The sequence below is a fragment of the Botrytis porri genome (assembly GCF_014898465.1).
Source record: "Botrytis porri strain MUCL 3234 chromosome Unknown BPOR_010, whole genome shotgun sequence".
Taxonomy (NCBI): Eukaryota; Fungi; Ascomycota; class Leotiomycetes; order Helotiales; family Sclerotiniaceae; genus Botrytis; species Botrytis porri.
This window is the reverse complement of record NW_024066084.1, coordinates 984,445-998,101: the sequence shown is the minus strand read 5'-3', so window position 1 is coordinate 998,101 and position 13,657 is coordinate 984,445. Positions and strand designations below refer to the sequence as shown.

At 43.3% G+C, this 13,657-nt stretch overlaps 5 protein-coding genes across 5 annotated transcripts; 3 read left to right on the top strand and 2 right to left on the bottom strand.

Moving 5' to 3' along the window:
- Positions 1 to 817: 817 nt before the first annotated feature.
- On the top strand, positions 818 to 1,942 carry EAF01_007747 (uncharacterized protein; the record flags this gene model as incomplete). The annotated part of the gene is made up of 4 exons (XM_038916003.1): positions 818 to 974; positions 1,029 to 1,097; positions 1,148 to 1,240; positions 1,290 to 1,942. Exons 1-4 carry the CDS (start codon positions 935 to 937, stop codon positions 1,940 to 1,942), a joined length of 855 nt encoding a protein of 284 aa, XP_038768474.1. The 5' UTR covers positions 818 to 934.
- Positions 1,943 to 2,273: 331 nt separating this feature from the next.
- EAF01_007746 (uncharacterized protein) lies at positions 2,274 to 3,416 on the bottom strand (the record flags this gene model as incomplete). Its single annotated transcript, XM_038916002.1, has 1 exon — positions 2,274 to 3,416. The coding sequence occupies one exon, from the start codon at positions 3,414 to 3,416 to the stop codon at positions 2,274 to 2,276; it is 1,143 nt and encodes a 380-aa protein (XP_038768473.1).
- Positions 3,417 to 5,245: 1,829 nt separating this feature from the next.
- EAF01_007745 (uncharacterized protein) lies at positions 5,246 to 8,478 on the bottom strand (the record flags this gene model as incomplete). The annotated part of the gene is made up of 7 exons (XM_038916001.1): positions 5,246 to 5,471; positions 5,536 to 5,901; positions 5,954 to 6,266; positions 6,526 to 7,378; positions 7,430 to 7,448; positions 7,525 to 7,535; positions 7,615 to 8,478. 7 exons carry the CDS (start codon positions 8,476 to 8,478, stop codon positions 5,246 to 5,248), a joined length of 2,652 nt encoding a protein of 883 aa, XP_038768472.1.
- Positions 8,479 to 9,026: 548 nt separating this feature from the next.
- Positions 9,027 to 9,830, top strand: EAF01_007744 (uncharacterized protein; the record flags this gene model as incomplete). The annotated part of the gene is made up of 4 exons (XM_038916000.1): positions 9,027 to 9,122; positions 9,179 to 9,210; positions 9,275 to 9,356; positions 9,408 to 9,830. The coding sequence occupies 4 exons, from the start codon at positions 9,027 to 9,029 to the stop codon at positions 9,432 to 9,434; spliced, it is 237 nt and encodes a 78-aa protein (XP_038768471.1). The 3' UTR covers positions 9,435 to 9,830.
- Positions 9,831 to 10,214: 384 nt separating this feature from the next.
- On the top strand, positions 10,215 to 11,850 carry EAF01_007743 (uncharacterized protein; the record flags this gene model as incomplete). Its single annotated transcript, XM_038915999.1, has 5 exons — positions 10,215 to 10,423; positions 10,510 to 10,537; positions 10,601 to 11,129; positions 11,181 to 11,602; positions 11,662 to 11,850. 5 exons carry the CDS (start codon positions 10,215 to 10,217, stop codon positions 11,848 to 11,850), a joined length of 1,377 nt encoding a protein of 458 aa, XP_038768470.1.
- Between the last annotated feature and the right edge of the window lie 1,807 nt (positions 11,851 to 13,657).

The window sequence follows — 13,657 nt, the reverse complement described above, 5'->3', positions numbered from 1 at the left end:
TTTGACTTATAAATCATATCCACTTTATATTGGTAGAGCTAGATTGCTGTAATTCATGGCGAATTTTGCGGTCTCGGTAGAGAATGGTAGAAAAATTACCAAGGCGAGTGAGTGCACATAGATTTCACCAATTTGCCTCAGAAGTCTTGAGGCGAATCGATGACGAGCCAAACCTTGATGAGTTCGAGTAACTTGTCACTTGGATGTTCAAATCCCCGCCCCAGTGGGTCGCGACCTATGGCCAATGTACCGGATGGATCACTAGGTTACGGAGTGAGAATATACTTCTCGGAATGCTTTCAAGAATTTCTGAAATACTGAAAATTTCTTTAACGAATATGATCTGCTTATATGTCTCTTTATTTCTGCTTTCCATATAGCATGAGACAAGACAGACAAAAATATTGTTCACTTTGCCTCTTGGAACTTCCGGTCTATCGATAGGTGTCCTCCACCAGATCTAGCGAAGAACCTCGATATATGACCCGAAAGTCGACCATACCCAGTGAGAAAACTTCTCTTCTTCATGCTTGCCATTGCATGAAAATAGATTTCGATCCTGTCGGTAGATCGCTTCTTCCCTGATACATGTCATCGCAACAAAACTATAGCTAAGATCAAAATTTCCGCAATCTGTAGACCTATTTTTGGACCTGAATTGGGCAGAAATAATTCTCATATATCTGTATGATCATACTTGCCACTGCCTTACCGCCACATGACTCAATATTGTGGTATAATGAATATATGAAATTTTGATTCAGGTGTTTTGAAATACAAACATTGTCCATAAAGTGATTGCCAGTGTCTATATTAGCTTGGATAACTGCCTCACAATATTGATGAAGGGACTGGAACCGAAACGCAACTTCTTCTTATCGATCTTAATCAAACTTTGACAAACTTGAAGCGGAAAGTCCATTATCATAACAAAATGCCTTCTAGAGAAAGGAGACCGCGTCTTGATGGCTGGGGTGGGCTCACTTGGTATTATCTTCTCTGAGTAATTTGCTAATCGTCGGACATAGGAAGGTTCAAATTAGCATTTATCACATTTGCCTTATATGCTTTAGGATTTCCCATCTTACTATTTCATGGTAGGTTCTCTATACTCGCCATCAGAAGCATTCTAATGTGATTGTTCTAGTTCTGCTACTGATCGGCTGTGCAACCGACTCACCCGGTATGGACAACATCTACGTTGCCTCACTCTCCGACGAAGTCAGATTTTCCTACACTTGTAAGCTACCCACTCGGTCCCCTACTCGTAAACTACTAACAATCCGCAGCCCTCTGCGCCCCCACCACCACGGGCCGCACCTGCACCCTCTCTGTCGGAAAATCCCCCCTCATCCTCACCACTCTCTACAACTTCACTACTCCCCTTTCCACCCTCCAATACGCACTCGATCTCCAAACAAGCATATCCTTCGTCATCCCCGCCATGTCCGCGCTACTCTTCCTCTTCGCCCTCCTAACCCTCTTTTCCGCCCGTGGAATCATAAAAAGAAACGGAACTAACACTCCCTCCCACATCTTCACCATCACACTCCTCTTTTGGACTTCCGCAGCCGTAGCTTTCGCCGCTGCGTATTCGCTCACCTCATCCGGCGCAGCATTGGCTGTGCATCCCCCATCTTCCCTTTCCGTCTCAAACTCAAACTCAAGCGGAGAAAACACAGAGACGAACATCGAGCCTGGAAAAGTAATGTTAGCGCTTCAATGGATAACGTGGATTTTTAGCATCGTGGCTGCGATGATGAGCGGGAGTATTACGAAGACGATTTTGAACGGATCGTCGGGGGAGAGGAGGAGGAGAAATAGTAGAAGTGGGAGTCTGTATGCAAGAGGCCCGAGTATGGGAAGGGCTAATAGATCTTTAGTTCCGCCATATAGTAGAGATCCGTTGCCGAGATCGGGGAGCCCGGTTTCGCCTATTTGAAGGGGGAGGGGCGGCTGTTGAGATTGTTAGGATTTGTTTTGAATATGGGATGGGATAGGATGGTAGACTATGGTTGGTTAATCTTTCTTCGGGTATGGTTATTGTTCTGCGCGACTTTCTCATTTTTGCTATACAAGCGTTTCGTTGGTATTATTTAATAGATCATTAAAGGTTAGATATCCAGCATCAATACATGAACATTATAGTTGCAACAGTACAGATTGGTTCGTATTCGTACATGATAAATAATCAAAACAGAGAAATATAAATTCTTAGAGAAATAACAGCCATTCCATCGTCCTCACTCATTCTCGGATCCGTTTTTCGTCACCTATTTCCAAGTTTTTTTCTTAATACTCCCAGTCTTCGGCTTCAAAGGATCAAGCTGTCTGCCTCCTCTACCCCTACGACTCGAGCGCGATCTCATCCCGCCAAACTTATCACCCGCTGACTCACTCAACTTGTTCCTCCCCGGAGCCCAGTAATCATTCTCCGTAACCTTCAACATCGCATTCGGCTCTCTTCCCTGCTCCTTATCAATCTTCGCCCGAATCTGTTTTATCCCCAAATTCGGATCCTGTGTAAAATTCAAATAGGCCAGCGTTCCCAACGTCTGATCCAAATGATCTACTTCCCCATCCACAAACGTCGTCGCCCCAACCGCATCAACGTGTGTCCATGTCTCCACGATAGGCTTGCAGTTCTCAGGAAGCATGATGCGCATGGGACTGCGGTACCAGCGAGGAAAGTAGATAAACCCAAGCATAATCCTATTCTGATTTGACAGATTGGGCATACCGGCGTGCCAGAGGCGGAGATCACGGATGCCGATGGAACCTTTAGGCATAGTGGGTTGGAAGGGGGGAGAATATTCTGCACGACGATTGAAAGCTGATGATTTTACCCAGCCACGACCGTGGTCTACTAAATTTTTCAAATCATATTTGATATGAGAGCCGGGCCAGAGTTCGGTAGAGCCATTTGTGGGGGATACGTCGTGGAGATACATGAAAAGCTCGATGCAGGTGGGAAATGGGTGATGTTCGTAGTAAGTATCGACATGTACAGCCTGACGAGACTTTGGATCTGAAGCTGGGAGGTTGATATTACTTCCCGCATATGCTAGTTGTGGTTTCCCAAATACACCCTCCATTACTGCAGCAGCATGTTTGTTGGCCCATATATCTTCGGCGAGCCACTCTTTGGATAGAGGAGGACATATGGAGAAATTGGTCTTCTCGTTGCCATGATTGAAAAACACTGTCGGATCTTGCAACCTTTTAGCACCATCGGTATCCATCTTCTGGTAGAATTTATCGAGAATATCATGAGGAATGGCATTCTCAACTATGACAATTCCATTTGTATGAAATTGTTCTACTCCAGCTTGTATATTATCCAAACTGGTGATTCCCGATGCCAGTTCTTCGTCAGATAACATAACATGTTTGCAAGGAGCTGCTTTGGGTGGCATGTTGAAGGCTTTGTGATGTTTTGAGTGATTGTAAGATGGGTGATGTATAATTGAAATAACAACAGATCAATGGTGTTATATTCAACCCATTGCGGAATGTTATATATTTACTCGGGACTTGAGCATCGAACAAGGAAGCCTCAAGCATCAAAGAACATGCATAGAATAGCAGCGATGAATAACGGTCCCTACACCTCGCCATTTTATTCAAAGATAGAAGCGAAGTGCCAACAACAAAGAAACCAAGACCTGTAAGCATGGAGAATCTCTGATTCCGAATCAGGCCAGAAAGGAGACGAAGATACCGGAGAGTTATTGGTACCAAGCACTTGCCGACTTCTTTTTGGCGAAAATGAGACGGTTCTCACAAGTGTCTCGCGAGAGTCCAATCAACCGCAACAGTAAAGAATTTGTAAAGAAACCACTAATATACACTGTCTTACATCTTCCGAAATGTATGAAGCTTGAGACTCTCTCATTCTCGAACCATTAAGAGATACATCTGAACAGCCTCAGCACATATGCACAAATAACTGGGAGTCTTAGATCCTCAAAAAGTGTCAATCCTGATTGTAGCAGCATTAGATATTTCCAAGTGCCAAATGTTGACCAAAATTTAGTCTTTGCTTTGTGTGCGAGCCTTTCCAATTCTGATACACTGGTTCTACGCCTCGAGTAGAGACAAAGCCAAAACTTATTCGGCCGCTACAGAACAGATAAACAAAAAATAAAGCACCAAAAGATGAGAGTATTTAGCCCATTTTGGGAGCCACATGTAAATAGCGCAAGCACATAAAATTCTATCAGAAACTTGCTACCTTTTGAGTAGAAATAAAGTACTATGAACATTTACCAATTACCATCTCCATCTCATCTCTCCGAAATCCGTGGGAGAAAAAAAAGTTGAAACCCCACCTAAATTAGCACATTCTACACACAATTCAAAAATAGATTATTTTATTATTCGGCACATCAACAATCATCGGCCGGATGGTGTAGTTGGTTATCACGTGTCCTTAACACTTCAAACCTGTTAAATGCGGACAAGGTCCTGGGATCGTGCCCCAGTCTGGTCAAGGGATACTTTTGCCTTTTCATTCTCTGTTCCTCATTGCCTCCTCCTCCCTGTGTGGTTGGTTGGCTGTTGGAACGGAAAGATCTCTTTTTGTTTTTATGCAGGCGCGAATTGCAAAGAAAGTCGGGCGGACGAGCGGAGTGGGCTCCCCTCCATTCATGGCCGTTAAAAGTGGCACACCCTACCTACCAATCCATCACTCACTTGTCGTCATTATTACTCCCGTAGAGTATTATCATCTTAATAAATACGACCAATGAATATACATATTAATTAGGAATAAGAATGCACCGAAAAACTTCGAACATCTCTGGACAGGTTCCAGTCCTTTGATTTTTATTTAAATATCGACTGAATATTAAAAACAGGGCACGTCACACACATATCTAGCCAGGTATTTTGACAACCCGTTCAATTGGTGTTCATATGGAAGGGGGGTGATAAAAATTTATATAAACATTTATGCAGTCAACTCCAATCATCTTCAATGTCGAAATAAACACAAGTGATATCCAGTGCAATGGTGAATAATGAATATTTGCGAGGACTATCTTCAAACATTACCTTGTAGTGGGCATGGTTCACGATCACCAGTCAAACAGACATGGAAACAGTAAGGGAAATCCATCAACTTTGGATAACGAATGAATGTGGTTGTATACTAGATATGGTTCCTTCTTTCGATTTCCAAGAAAATAGGTACGATGCTTGAGAACCTATCAGATCAATTGGAATATCAATAGCTTGATTGAATTCAGCAATAACCATTGGTCTGCAACCATTCAAGAATAACCTTCCTGTCTCTTGATTTGAGAGCTGCTCTTCCTTTGATAGTATCACCAATAATTGCTAGTGATCGATCATATCCTCTGTTGTCTTTATTCTCAAAGAATTTCTCAATCTCCTTGTTGACACTATCATCACTAAAGGCTGATAGAGAAAGTCTAATGAATCGATCGAAGACGACCATGTTAGCAGATCTGCCAAAAGTGTTAGTGATATTGTTAAACACAGAAGCTGTTCGGTGTGCCATTGAGTACTCACAATCTTTCTTTGACTGGATCAAAGTTATCTTGAATGTATTGCCAAAGCTGGTAACGTGTTTTGGTATTGGCTGCAAGAGCAGATGCACCTGTGTGAACATCTTGCGTTGCGACCTCCTTGAAAAGGAATTCAAAGTAATCGGAAATGAGTTCTGGGGTTTGAACACGTCCCATTGCACGAAGAACAATTTCTTTGCCGTCAACGGAAGTTGTTTCGCGGTACTCTTTCTTCAAAGCCTCATATTCTGATCTGTCGCCATATCGAACAGAAAGACCATAAATGGCGCTTCTAAGACTTGGATGAATGACAGTCTTGTCCCTCCCGCTTGTGTATAGATCGAAGCGACGTTTAGCTTCGGCGATAATTCTGTATTTTTTCAGTCATGAAATACTCTGGCAATATATCCTTCTGAACTTACTCTTTGTGCCCATTAAGACCAGCACTCAAGATTAATTGAGGTCTAAGTTGCGACTTAAGGAAATCTTCATCTACCGGCTGTTCCCAACCTATCTTTTCCACTGCCGGGGACACTAATTTCAGTAAGAATGCTTTCAAGCCAGTGGAGACTGCATCATCGTCGGAAAACACCGATTTGATAGTACCAATTGGTCCTAGGATCTTTGACCAAACAAAGTGATTCGATTCATTAGCTAAGCCTTGCACTAAAGACAGGAATGCTGGAGTTCCTGCTTGTCCTGAAATTGCGAGTGCACCCGCATCGGCGATAAGACCTAGGATAAAATTAGTTATCAGAATGAGACGACAAAGCATACTGGACTATATAGCCCAGACTACAATCCGAATTCGAAGGCCTTAAACCTCCGAATGTAGTTTTGATCATACGAACAGTATGAATCTTGAGCGAGACCCATGTGCCAATTAATCGAATAACCGAGCGTATTGATAGATCAATTAGACGAAATGATATCCCACTGTTGGAATGAACTGCAGTCTGGACTATAAGGCAATGAGAATTTGATCTAGACTCACCAATTTTGTCAGTCAAGCTGAGGCGATCCAACTGTGAGCCCAACTTGGCAAGTCTTGATGGTGGATAATTGACTCGATAAAAGCCTGCAGTATCGGTATTAATCTTGTAGAAAGAATCGTCGACATCTCGGACTACATCTTCTTTTTGTTCAAATGCAATTTGCTGTGCTCGCTTGGCTCCCACCTTTCCTTGGAAATCTAAAGGCACCCACCAAGTCGTCTCATCATCTTCGGGTTTTACATCTCCAGTCGAAAGGTAACGACTTTGCTCGATGCTAATTTGACCGGGCTCTTCTTTGACCGTGAGAACAGGATGACCAATCTTGGTGATCCATGGATCAATGATAGCCTTCACATTTAGACCAGAGGCTTCACTCAAAGCTGACCACAAATTTTGTGTTGTAGCATTACCATAAGCATGTGCCTTTAAATAATCAGAAACACCCTTCAAGAAAGTCTTCTGGCCAAGATGCGTGGCTAGCATTCGAATTACAGAGCTACCTTTGAGGTAGCTGATGTGGTCGAAAATTTGGTCGACATCCAGAGCATCTTTGACAGGTACTTCAATAGGATGCGAGCTGCGTAGGGAATCCAATTGAAATGCAGTTTGCATTCCCTCAGCCACAAATTGATCCCATACACACCAATCAGGATGGAAGTGATCTGTTGCCAACCACCCGACCCAGGTAGCGAAACCTTCGTTAAGCCACAGCTCACTCCACCAGTCCATAGTGACTAGATTACCAAACCATTGATGAGCAAGTTCGTGCGCTACGACATAGGCAATTCTATTTTTATATTTTGTATCAGAAGTCTTCTCGTCAAACAAGACAGCTGTTGTGCGATAGGTAACCTGTTTCAGTGAGTAAATACTTCAATCACGTACAAGGATGTTAAAACTAACCAGACCCCAATTCTCCATACTACCCGATGATTTAAAAAGTTAGCTAGCGCACTCAAAGAACAATTGGAGTGGGAAAACTAAGGGGGCTGTCATACGCTCCATGGGACTAGAATAAATGGTTAGTGAAAGGGTCGATGGTAACTGGACCTAGAGGCCGTTGAAGAGGGAAGACATTTAAGACTCACAAATTCATGTACCGCGAGCAAATCGGCTTTAGGAAGTGGATAATCAATATCAAAGATTTCAGAAAACAAATCGATGACTTTGGGTGCATGGTCGAGAGCATATTGTGCTTGACTCTTTAATCCTCGGGTAGTATAGACACGGACAGGCAGTGGCTTTCCGTTATACTTACGCTTTGTGAAGTCCTCGATGTACTCGAAATCTCCCATGGCCCAGGCTAGGAGATAGGTACTCATAATTGGCGTTCTTTCGAATTCAATGAAGTGAAATCCGACCTTAGAATCTCTTGAGCCTTTCTCAGGCATATTGCTCAAAGCAATTTGGTCCTTGGGAATTTCGATCTCGAAGTCAAATGTGGCCTTCAAGTTAGGCTCATCAAAACATGGGAAAGCCCTACGCGCATCAGATGACTCAAATTGAGTGCTATACATGCAATGGAACTCGTCAACCTTAGGAACAGATGCGGCTGGGGTGACTTGAGGTTTGTATTTTGAATAATAAAAGCCAGCCATGTCATTGTTGACAGTTCCTTGAAACTTGATTGCTAGTGTGGCATTTTCAGAAACAGAAAGCTCGTCCGGGAAACTCAAAGTTACTCGTTGTTTCTTGGTATCATAAGATATCTCACTAGACTTAATAGACTGAGAAGTCTTCCCGGAAGTGAAAGACACTTCTGCTTCATGTAACTTGAGCTGAAAGGCATTCAAAGTGATTTCCTTGGTTGGCTTGACAATTTTGGTATCGATTTTGACTGTTCCTTGATAGCTAAAAGCTCCTCCTAACTCGATATCGTAAATAGAGAGCGCATAATGAGAGGGCTTGACCGAATCTGGAAGCACATCTCGGTCAGATGCTGAAGACGCCATGATGCGAATGGTTCAAAGACTGTGGTGAGATCTAGTACTAGATATCAAGAAACGGTCAAACCAGTTGACGTGGAATCGGGAATTCGTAGTTTGGGAATGTTCTTGAATGGATGGGTGGACTTTAATTGGAGTTCTAGTATTTAGTATTTAAAGAAGAAAGAATTGGAAAGAAGGCCGAAGGAAAGCGTGGATGAAAGCGTGGATGAAAACACGGAGTACAAGTACGGAGTAAATCAGAAGTAACTATGGAGATTTAGTCCGTTTGTCATAGGTGCTAAGGTTGGCAGGTACGGGAGGGGACGATACCGCCCACTTGCCTAATTGGGTAGCTTATCGCTTATCCGATGAAAGCTTGGCGAAAGCTCGAAGTCCCAACCAATGAGCGGCGACACATGACAAGGCTGTAGAAACTCCAACATCACATCACGACAACGCGAGTAAAGCATCAGAGTAACCCATGGATTCCTGTGTACACAACCAAACTTAGCAACATCATCTTTTCGCAAGCATTCTTCTTAACACGAATAACACTTGCCATCACAGGAATCATGGCTACAGGACAGAAACTTTATCCTCGAGCCAATCTTAAGAAGATTGTTAAAGCTCATTCCAAGCGTAATCTCACCAAAAATGTTGATGTATTGGTATGTTTTGCGACGCGCTCCGGGCTAAAGGACATTCACTGATACGTATATCACAGATCTTCCTCGATTATATGCTATTCCTCGAAACGTATGTCACTATAACCTCCATTTCGCCGAGTCAATTATGCAGGAATATTGTCTAATTGATTTAGGTTAATGAAGGAAGCTGGTATCAATGCGAAGCAGGCTGGAGAGCGTGGCATTAGTGCCAAAAGTATTAAAAAGGTTACCGAGGTATGTCTAACTTTCTTGGTACTTATACTCGTAGTAACCATATCAAATTAGTTATCGCTATCGAAATTTAAGGGATGATGTTCGAGCTTCGATGAGTGGTTGTGTAAATGATACAGTGAATACGCTCTCCAAGAAGGTACGGACCTCAAGGGCGCTCGAATTCGAAGGGGAAATACGGGATGTACCTAGGTACCTAATGTAGATGCTACGCACAATGGACCGGACGGCAGATAGCGATGTGAAGAGTGCCTAGGTACCATACCGTTGGTGGTCGACAAGTATAAGGAAGAAGAAGAATGTATTGGGCTGATGCGTGAGGCTGTGAATTCACGGAGCTCAGGGGACAAGGCGAAGATGACCAGATGCTAGCAATTCTTTTTAACCATACATCAATCACTTGGAGGTTGATTTGGTTAAACTACAATTAAATAAGAATCAAACAATACCTAAATACAGCTCAAGTTCATTTCCAGACTTCAATGCTTTACAAAATTTATTAGATGTGTTGACTCTCTTCTCCTTCTTCTTCTTCTGTTTGGGTCAAAATTTATTTCCACTTCCTTCTTCCACGTTCGCTAAGGCTGACAAGGTTCCGATCCAAACATCTCTCTTCCCATCATCTTGGAGCTCACTCACTTTTGACAATTGATACCAACACTTCCTAAAAAAATCCTATCTTACAAAACTTCGTTCTTAAACCTGAGAATATTGTCTTCCTCCTCCTCTTGTATTAAATACTTCGTTTTATTCATAGACGACGCATTTCAATCATTCATTCACTCACAAGCAAGCTATCCTTCTCGAGACTTCTGTATCACGAAATCAAATATCACGATCACACAACAAAATAAGTTCGCAATGGCAGCTTCCGTAGTTCAAAATCCAGCTTCTAAGCCGGAATCTAAGTCTGCAAAGAAGAAGAAGGCCAAGACCGAAGCTGTCGACGTGCAAAAGCCAGTCGCACAAGCAGATGTCGCTGTTACAGAAAAGGCATCTTCCACCAATGCTGAAGAGAACAGCAATGGAGATGGAGCATACGAGAGTCCATATATCAAGGAGCTCTACAAGTAAGCTGTTTTCCTAAATCCATTGAACATTGTCATTCTTGTCAATCTTTTGGTGGGGCATTGACACAGCTAACAACTGATTTTAGGAGCATCCGTAATGTCAACAAGAAGATCGTAAGTCAACACGATCTGCATTTGATCGCTCATAGACAAATTGCTAATTGTATTTTTGGATAGACCAACGCTTCAAAAGTTGATAATGTCCTCGCCGAAAACCCAGGCAAGAGCTTGGACGAATTGGTAGCTACTCGCAAGATCAATGCTGACCAAAAGGCACAAATTTTGAAAAAGCCATCTCTCCAAGCATCTTTAACCCAGCTTGAGGAGCAAATCGCACAGTATAAGAAATTCGACCAAGAATACAAGACAAAGCTTCAATTGGAGAAGGCTGAATTCGAAAAGACTTTCAATGAGCGTGCCAGCAAAGAGCTCGAGGAGAAAGTCAAGGCTGCTAAGGACTCTGTTGCTAAGGAGAAGGCTGAGGAACAAGAGAGTAACTTGTTGCTTATCACCAAGTTTCTCTGTCTCGCCGCCTTGCGCCGAAGCCCAGAGAATGATCCAGAGCTCGATGAGAACAAGGGAATTGAGGGGCTTCTCACTCAAGTTTACAGCGGAGATGAAGCTGCTGTAGCTGCCATGACAAAGATCATCCAAGGATCTAAAGAAGTCTGTTTATCCGTCAACGGCGAAGAACTGACCACAACCTGTAAGTTGACCTGTAGTTGTAATTATTACAATCCACTAATTAGTATGTTAGTTGCCGACATCAAGGCCATTGCACTTGCGCTGCCAACCACATCTGTCGCCGAACCCACCGAGGCTGCAGATGAAGAGACAGCTCAAACCGAAGTCGCCGAATATCCCGTTCAAAGCGACCCAACTATCGCCAACGCCGGTTTGACTGAAATCGATGACCCTGTCACAAGTGCATTGAGCAATGGTCACCAAGCACAAAGCTTCGAGGAAGCTCAAGGAATTCCCCAAAATTCGGCTTTTGGTGAAGGAGGAAACGCTGCAGCTGAGGCAAATTGGGATAACAACAACGATTTGTCTACATCGCAAGAGTGGGTCGAGGTTCCTCGTGAAGCCACTGAGACAGATCTCGGTGTTACTGCTACTCCTGCTGCCCCTTCTAACACTCAAAGCTGGGCTGATGAGCAACCTGAAAGTCCTGGTTCAGTAAGTTAATCCAGATTTATACGATAAATGAGAGTATCTTGCTAATAACTTTTCTTCAGAAGAATGCTACTCCTCCAGTCAGCAACAACGATGGCTTCCATGAAGTCAGCCGCAACCGTGGCCGTGGAGATCATCGAGGTGGTAGAGGTGGCCGAGGTCGTGGTGGCTACAGAGGCGATGGATATCGAGGACGTGGCCGTGGTGCTCCTCGTGGTGCTCCTCGTGCCCCAAGAGGCGAGTCATCATAGATCCACCTTTTGAAAACAGCTCTATGGCCTCACAAACTGTGAAATCCTAGATGCATTAGCTCACGCAACTTGTAATAACCTCATTCTTTCATTCAACTTCTTTCTCGCGGCATGGCATCACACAAAGGCGAAATGGGTAAAGTTTTTCTTGCATTTAATATTTGCAATTGCGAAAACAGCACAATTAAGCATTTGCATGAATCTGTCATGTTCTTGATATTGGCTGGATATGGCATAGGGGTACCATACAATATGGGAGAGCGTCTCGTTTTTTATGGCATTACATACACAACACACATTTTCTGTATTTTGGCCAACTTGATTTTCCTTTTTGCGCGCTTTTATGCAGGCTGCTTGTTCATACCCGGGGCACACATTGAAAAGTTCGGTTGGTTTGGTCTTTGATTCGCTGGTCTTGGTCTTTTAGGACGGTTGGACTGGGCTGGGCTGGATGAACGCAACGGATCGGATTGGATTGGGCTGTGGTCAAATCGAAACGATACAAAATGGAATGATTGATACCTATGATTTGATGATGGTTGCGTATTGGCATATTGAATGAGAAAAAAAGAACCCCGGATACATGATCATGTGTGAGAGTGATTCTAGTGATGAGTGATGTTTGTGGTTTCGTATGCAGTGAGGACTATTTCATCCAGCGTGAAGTGTCGTATTGAATCTCACCCCATTCCAGCAAGAAACTCCTACTGCCAACCCCTTCCCTGTACTCTCACCACGAAGCATTCCGCAATTGAGATTTGCGGTTACCACTTCCTGTATCTTTCCAATCACAAAACCAGCATTGTATTTTTATCTAGATCTTATTGTGCCGAGTTATACGTCGTAGTTGGGCGAATTTCTCACTAGTGGCCAGCAGGTCGTCTTGAGGATTTCGTGGGTGAGGGGATGTGAGGGGAAGCGGTGCCATATATGTAGATGGGATTGATGGAATGCTGGATTGTGTGTTGGACTTGAGTTTGAGTGTGAGATGGAAGTTTATGTTTACGTTTACGTTGGGGGTTTGTAGGATTCAAGATAGGAGGGAGAGGGAGAGGTTGAGAAGTGGATGTTGGAATTTGGAAGAGGAAAATGTATGGTTTTGTATTGGAGGCTGGGTGTTTGATATGTGGTTTTGGTTGGGGGTGTTGCTTTGGATCTGGTTCTTGTTGTAATTGTTGCTGTTGCTTTAGCTCGAAGGTTTCTGGATATTTGAATGATGAGATATGGGATATGGGATATGGTCTAGATGGCGTGAGCGAAGGTTTGTTTCAGTGGTTTGACCTGCGATTTGTGGGAGGAGTGGATGCATTGATGAAATGTTTGAGATCCTGCGAGAAAATCAATGAGCCGAGGTTTTTGCAACATGTTTTTGTATGGTGTAGGGGGTATATTTTTCTGTTATGTCGAGCCATATGGTTATACAGCAATATGTAATTAAATATCTTATATTGATGTGTAGATTCTTGCAGGAGGGAGTCACAAGGGGGTTTCCTCTTGTATCTACACTATCAGGCACAGAGGCTCTAGCAAAATATCTGCAACCCGCGCCTCCAATATCAATGGGATTCATCTTACTAAACACATATCTGGGGTATTACTTCGAGCCTTATGATTTTCCCGTGGATGTGATTGTTGTCGAGTGTACGGCGTAATACTGAGATTGCGCTGCCATTCATCTCATTGCATCAGCATGGTGATTATTATTGGTAGCTCATCAATTATATGAGGTCACACCAAAGCACTAGATGTCGCAGCCTTACCTATCTACATTGTAGCCAGAATGTTTGTGAATGTGAATGTGAAATCA